The following is a 7229-nucleotide window of genomic DNA, read 5'->3' on the forward strand; positions in this document are numbered from 1 at the left end:
AGTTCTGCACAGGCCTTGGCTTTGCACGGGAGCGGTCGGGGATGGAGAGGGAAGTGGGAGCGGGGCGCTGGGAGCAGGATGCGGAGCAGGGGGTGCTGAGCAGGGCTGCGCTGCCCCGGGGCCGGGCCGAGGCCTCTGCCTGTCCCGAGGTGGGGTCGGGGTGAACAAGGGGGATTCGTGCAGCAGGAGGGGTGAGGGCTGCACTAAACGCCACAGGGATGGGCTCAAAGGAGATCTGTAGGAAACACCCTCGAAGAATTGCTTTTGTGGCCCCTATCTTCGCACCATGGGGGCACGGAAGGGCCGGGATGCTTGGCTCCAGCCTGGGGTCAGGCTCCTGCTCCCACACATGCTGTGTGTCCCGACACCCTTTTCCTTGCATGTAGAGAGCGGGAATTATCCCTGGCATCCTGTGCTCCGCTTTCAGCTGGGAAGGACCAGCCTGGCCACCAGCTGGTGGTCTGCTTCCCCCTGGGGCAAGCCTGGCTCCGGAGGTCACCCCAACCCCTTAGATTTGTTGGAGCTGTTGGAACAAGCCCGGGAGAGGCCATGAGGATGATCAGAGGCTGAAGCACCTGGAGGCAGGCTGAGAACATTGGGGCTGTTCAGCCTGGGGAAGAGAAGCTGCGTGGAGACCTCAGAGCAGCTTCCAGGGTCTGAAGGAGGCTACAAGGATGCTGGAGAGGGACCTTCATCAGGGACTGTAGCGATAGGACAAGGGGTGATGGGTTCAAACTGAAACAGGGGAAGTTCAGGTTGGATCTGAGGCAGAAGTTGTTCCCTGTGAGGGTGCTGAGGCGCTGGCACAGGGTGCCCAGAGAAGCTGTGGCTGCCCCATCCCTGGCAGTGTTCAAGGCCAGGTTGGACACAGGGGCTTGGAGCAACCTGCTCTAGTGGAAGGTGTCCCTGCCCGTGGCAGGGGTTGGAACTGGATGAGCTTTAAGCTCCCTCCATCCCAAACCAGGCCGGGATTTTTCTCAATGGCCTCTGGTCGCGCGTGGGAACGCGGTCCCGCGGCCACGCCCCCTGCCTCCAGAAGCCACGCCCCTCGGGCGCGGCCTGTCCCCGCCCCGTTGGTGACGCCATCAGCGCGCGCCGCGGCGGGGGGCGCCCCTGTCGGCGGCGGGGCGGGCAGCGGCGATGGCGGCGGGCTCGGTGTGGAAGGGGCTGGTGGGGCTCGGCCTCTTCGCGCTCGCACACGCGGCCTTCTCGGCGGCGCAGCGTGAGTGACCGGCGGGCGCGGGGCACGGCGGGGCCCGGGGGGGCGGTGGTTGTGGTGCGGGGCGGGGAGGCCGCCCGGGCGAGCTCCCGGGGCCGGGCCGCGGAGGCACCATCATCGCGGCCGCGGTGCGGGCGGGGCAGCGGAGCGGGGCCCCGCCGGGAGCGCAGCGCGGGGCTCGGCCGCGGGCAGGCCCGCAGCGGCGGGGAGGGCAGCGGAAGGGAAGGGCTGGGTGACCCGGCTCCTTCCGTGAGCCGCCGCCGGTGCCGTTCTCCCTCCGGGCAGCGGGGCAGGGAGCGCTCGGGGCTGGGGAGCGGAGCGGAGTCCCCGGGCGATGGGGACAGACACGTGTGGGAGCCCGCAGCAGGTTCCTGCGCGCCCCGTGTTGCTGCCGCGGGGGTTCTGTACGCGGAGCGTTTGACGTGTGCGCGTTTCTGTCTTGTAGATCGCTCGTACATGAGATTAACAGAAAAGGAGGATGAAACGTTGCCCATAGATGTAAGTTTAAGTTGTTACAACGTCTGTAAGGCGCGGTGCTGTGTGGATTGTTTAGTCTCCCTCAATTGCTGTGTTACTTTTAACTTGATAAGCATGAAGAAAAGGTAAAGCAGGTTTTAAACTGCACTTTCAGTTGAGCTCCCTCTGTCAAGAAGAACCATATTTTCTATCCTGACTCCCTGAAGGGTGTTCTAGCTGTCAGAGAGAACAAACCCCAGGTCCGGACCTCCCTCTCCTGCTTTAGCATTACCCTGAAGCATCTTGTCCAGGAATTCCCTGAACTTAACCCACAGCTTTTGCCTCCATCTCCTGCTTTGCAGCATAAACATCCTTCTCCCTCTGGCTTCTGTTGGCTGACATTAGTTTATCCAGCGTGGCTGTGTCCCTGCACAACCTGCTTCAGGGAGGGTCAGGGGGGTTCATTTTCATTTGCTTTATTTTCTTGGGGGTTTAAATCCCATTTCAATTATTATCTGTCCTGTTTTTGCTTAATCGGAAAGGGAAGGGGATCAAATACCCACAACAACTGGGCACGGCATTAGGACTGAGCAGCAGCTGCCACCACTGCTCAGCATGTGCTGGCAGCCAGCTCGGTTCTCAGAGAGAACATTTAGATCCTTAAGTACACAGAAACAGGGGTTTGTTCTGAGGAGCTCACTGGGGAGCCCGGTGAATCCATTCAGCTCATGCAATGCAGAGCAGTTGTCAGGCAGCTGAAGCTCTTCTTGGCTCTGCCACCGTTTTGCCTCGCTAAATAGGTGGGGGGTATCTCATCTTCCCCTGCCTCAGTTTCCCTGCTGAGAGTCTACTCAGATTTCCCTGCTGATTCCTACTGCTTTCCCTAATACCTTCTTCCTACTCAGATTTCCACCTCTGTAAAGCACGGGATGAAAAGCACGAGGCTGTTTGAAAGATATTTGGGGGGGGTAAATATTTAATAATAAAAAGTAATGTAAGAAAAGAGACTCTAAAGTATGTGTTGTGTTGTGCTTCCCTCTGTTACAGATAGTTCTTCAGACCCTGTTAGCCTTTGCAGTTACCTGCTATGGGATAGCACATATCGCAGGAGAGTTTAAAGACATGGATGCCACTTCAGAACTAAAAAATAAGTATGTTTTCATTTCTTCTTTCCATGGACCACGTGTGTCTGCTGCTCTCTGTACAAACTGAGCACTCAGAGAGCTTTTCTGCTTGGTTCTTCTTAAATGCATGTTGTGAACAGTGACACTGAGAGGAACAGTCACTGGGAAAGCCAACTGTGTCTTTAACATCAGAGTTAGATAACCAGGAACGATTAAATCACCTCCTTGCTTTCCCTCATCCACACTCTTGCTGTGCAGAGTTGGGAGAGGGATGAAATGTCCGCATGGGAAGTCAGAGCTCAGCACCCACAAGCTGCTGTCCTGAGGTGGTCTCAGCCTGTGGGGCAATATGCCTGGCTCCCTCTCTTTGCCTTTGCTTCTTTATAACACTCCGAGTTATTTGTATCTCACACTGAACTATTTGAGGCAGAATCTCTGAAAGACTTGAAGAAAATAAGGAGATTTTGAAATGGGATGGGCAGACATGGCCTGTTTCCAAACATGTTTCCAAAAACACAGGGAAGGATGGAAAGCCAACAAGTTGCCAGTGATGTATTTCATAGCATTAACCTAAACCCCATAGCTTCAGGCACAGAAAGGGATGGAAAGCTGCCAGTAAGAGCATCAAGGTGTTAACACAAGGGGCAGCTGAACTGAAGCTGGCACGTTCGGTGCTGCAGGCAGCAACCCACAAGCCTGCCCCAGAATGCAAGAAAGGTGAAGCTTGTCCATGGGGTGGACAACCTCTGCTGTCAGTGTTTAGAATAGAAGGGTTAGGGTTGGAAAGGGCCTTAAGATCATCTAGTTCCAACCTAGAACTAGTATTTCATGCTTACCTTTGTATTTCCTCTGTGCTTTTGTTTAGGAAACATAAAAAGCGAGCAAGAGTCTAAAAGAGTATTAACGTTGATTTTCTACCTTTATTTTGAAGGACGTTTGACACATTAAGGAACCATCCATCTTTTTATGTATTTAATCATCGTGGTAGAGTATTGTTCCAGTCCCCAGACACAGCGAATTCCTCTTCAAACCAAGATGCTTTGTCATCCAGCTCAGCACTGAAATTCCGGAAGCTGGAAGCTCTGCGCCGCTGAGGCTTTCCCAGCTGCTGATGGTGACCCAGGACACTGAGATGTAATATTCAAGTCGGGGATGTAAACACTTTTTTTAATTTCTGGAGCAGTATTTATATTGATCTTCCAGACTTTATAAAGTATATATATATAAACTAATGACCTTTGTACACTGATTAATGAAAACGACTGCCTTGTGAATTGGCAACGCGGTGTAAATCACTCGACACTTATGCTGTGAAACCCACCTTCACATTGCCCTGTATTAAACCAAGTTGCAGCTGACTTAACTCCAGTTAAAACAAAAAAGCACGTTAGTTTTCACTGCATTTAATGCTCTTTGACAAGAGGGAAGTGTTGGAGTGCTATTTGTTTTCCCTGCTTGCACTACAGTTTGTGGAAGTCCTTCAGAAACGCTGTGTGAACAGCGGGAAAAGGGGCAGCATCTCCTGCCCTGGGAGCCCTGCACGCTGTGGGCAGGGGAAGCCAAACAGATTGCTTCATCTTTGTTTTTCTACAACGCTGAAAAAGAGTTGTGTGAAGGGTTTGGGGGGCTTTTTCCTAGTTTTTCAGTATCACATTCTTTCCTTATTGCCCTCCTTCAGTTAAGTGTAAACTGGCCTGTGTTGCCCCAAGCTGCCCAGCTCACATCTGATCACATAATCTACCATCTATCATGATATATACAGATATATATACACAAGATAATCTTGGCTTGTCTGCCCACTGTAATGCTCTCCTCTCTGGTTGTGAATACAGGGATGTTTATCAGACAGCTGGATGCTGTGTTGGCACCAGATACAAGTCCCAAGTCATCATCTATGAGCTGTATTTAAGTATCAATAAGAAATACCCATTCTGGCTGTGGTCCGGGGGTAGGGACCAGCAGCCAGGTCTGGTTATTGGCACTGGTACAGGTAATCAACCAGTACAGCCACCCCCTTCTCTGCCAACAGAGCCTTTCAATCTGATTTCTTTATCCAGCTGAGCCCTTTGTTGATTGCTGTCTTGATTTCATGTAGTAGGACAGATAACACAGTCCTTAACTCTTATTGACATCTCAATTCTCACCTCCCCTTAGGGCTGAATCGATGCTACAATCTCTCTTGGTCTGGCATTCCACCTACCTGGCATGGCAAAGGGAGGGCAGTGAGAATTGTGCCTGGTCTGGGGCTGTCTCGCTGCTGCCTTCTGTCTAACATCTGGGTTTGCTTTTTAAACTGTTAAGAACTGTCAAAGGCAAAAAGCTTAACAAAAATAGTGCATAAACCGAAGCCTCTTGTTCTGGCTCTGCCCATCCTATGGAGTGCGTGCTCCAGTGCTAGAGCAAGACCTGTAGCTGCTGCTCTACACTCACTCTTGAGCATCTGGGTTTGGTTAGAAAGGGTTACTCGGCCACCTGAAAGTGTCTGAGCTGCCGGGTTACTTCCTCAAGTGTCCTGGTTGTCACAAACCAGCTGCTGTCACCAAAGGCCTCAAAAATAGCAAGTATCAGGTCAGCTCTGCTGCAGGCAGCTCTCTCCTTGGGGAAGAGGGCTGCTTGCTGCTGCTGCTGCATGGAGGAACGGGCTGAGCATTGGCCAGGTGACCTTGGGAGGCACAGAGGAAGGAATTCGCTGATGGAGAAGCAAGCAGAAGGTCAGGTACCACCGTACCAGGCTGATGCTGCAGCTGAGGTTGGCAGGAACCATCGGCAGAGGGTCCCTTGGAGCAGGGCTCACCCTTCATGTCTGAGAAGCCCCATTTGTGTTACCATAAGGCTGGGGGGACCTGCTGCTGTGGGACAGGGCAAATGGAGAACATCATCCTGCACCTCAGCATGGGTCCTGTTGGCTGCGTCAGGTCTCTTCTCACGACACATACTTTACTCTTCAGCAGCAATGGTTCTATCACAAAGCTGTACGAGCTATTTTTCCTTATGGATCTCACAATGCCCAATAAAAATGGATATCCTTGAAGTGGCTGGGAGTTGTGTTCATTTCTGAGCAGCCTGGAGCCTGCTGCAGCAAACCCCTGGTGACTCAGTACTTACAAGTGACCCCCCAGCACTGACATGAAGCGATTGTGTTCATTACTGTAAGATCAGTGAGAGGAATCAGAACAGCACGCTACAAGCAGGGAAGCAAAACATTTAGGAGGGATGTGTTACAGCCTGGGGATCTGCCTGTCTTTAAGATTCCTAGTCAACAGATCTGACATATCTTGCCTTCCATTTAAGCATAGTAAAAGCTTTTCTATCACGTGCTAATCCCGTGCCAGCCCACGGGACAGGCTCCTGCAAGGTGTGGTATTGCAGCAGTTGCTGGGGGAAGCACTCAGCCTACCCACAGGGCTGGAGATAGTTAAACTCCACGAGGCAAGATCACTTTTCACTCCCTGCTCTGCTTTTCCATTGGGGGAGGTTGAAAAGTGAGCAAAGAACTAGAGGAGTTTGCTTAGCTACAGCATCCAGCACGACCGCACCATTCACCCTTTGCTCACTGCGCTCTGGCTGCACCCAGCACTGAACATGAGGGTGTAACCCCCCCCAAAATCAGTGTTTTAGGACAGGGAAACCTCGCCCAGCTCCAGAGCTCCCTCGTGCTCACCGTGCAATGTGCAGGTCTTCAGATGAGCTTCCCTTCTTCAGAAGCAAAACAAGCAGTTGTGCCAAGAGCTGCTTGGATTAGATTGAAGAGGAAGTTTCCAGCCTCACCCACAGCATTTATGACCATGGTGCCTCGAACCACTTTGGCTCCAGGCTCTGTTGTTTCTACTGTATTAAATAATAGAAAATACATGTGCTGATAATTTGCATTTGTTGCCTTAATCTGCATTAGTTTTGCGGGGTCAGTGTGTCCCCTTCCCACTGCTGCCCAGCGCTGGAGCCAAGCTTCTTGGGAAAGCTGGAGGTTTATGGCCCCTTCCTAGTGCTCCGGAGCACTAACACACCCTCCTCCCTGGAGAAAGCAGGGAATGGCCATTTGTTTCTAACTCTTTGGCTTCCTCATCACTTGCTTCCCATGCTTCAGGTTCCCTTTCACATCTCCACCACCATGTCCTATGGGGACATCCTCCAACTGGATACAGCCCTCCCCCTTCAAGAGTGGCACCGTTTCTGCTCCTCCTTGGGGGGCGAGCTGCACCAAAAGGCAGCAACTCTCCCCCAGGACCATTGGGGAAGGCCGAGGCTCTCCCACAGCACCAGTGGGGACCCCCCCTGTCCCTCAGCCCCAAGCCTTGGCAGGGCAGGGAAGCTGCAGCTCGCTCCCTGCTGGCCTTGGCACGTTGCCTTGTGCAAGGGAAGGGTGAGGAAAGGCTATTTTGAATGTTGAGCAACAAAAACCTTTGGTACCAGCTTTCCACGGCCAGCACTGG

The 7229-nt window shown here is 52.6% G+C and overlaps 1 protein-coding gene across 1 annotated transcript; it reads left to right on the plus strand.

The window, feature by feature from the left end:
* Positions 1-546: 546 nt before the first annotated feature.
* MMGT1 (membrane magnesium transporter 1) lies at positions 547-5830 on the plus strand. Its single transcript, XM_030496976.1, has 4 exons — positions 547-1222; positions 1665-1717; positions 2723-2826; positions 3731-5830. The coding sequence occupies exons 1-4, from the start codon at positions 1141-1143 to the stop codon at positions 3891-3893; spliced, it is 402 nt and encodes a 133-aa protein (XP_030352836.1). The 5' UTR covers positions 547-1140; the 3' UTR covers positions 3894-5830.
* The last annotated feature ends 1399 nt before the right edge of the window (positions 5831-7229 follow it).

This window comes from Strigops habroptila, chromosome 9 (genome assembly GCF_004027225.2).
Source record: "Strigops habroptila isolate Jane chromosome 9, bStrHab1.2.pri, whole genome shotgun sequence".
Classification (NCBI taxonomy): domain Eukaryota; kingdom Metazoa; phylum Chordata; class Aves; order Psittaciformes; family Psittacidae; genus Strigops; species Strigops habroptila.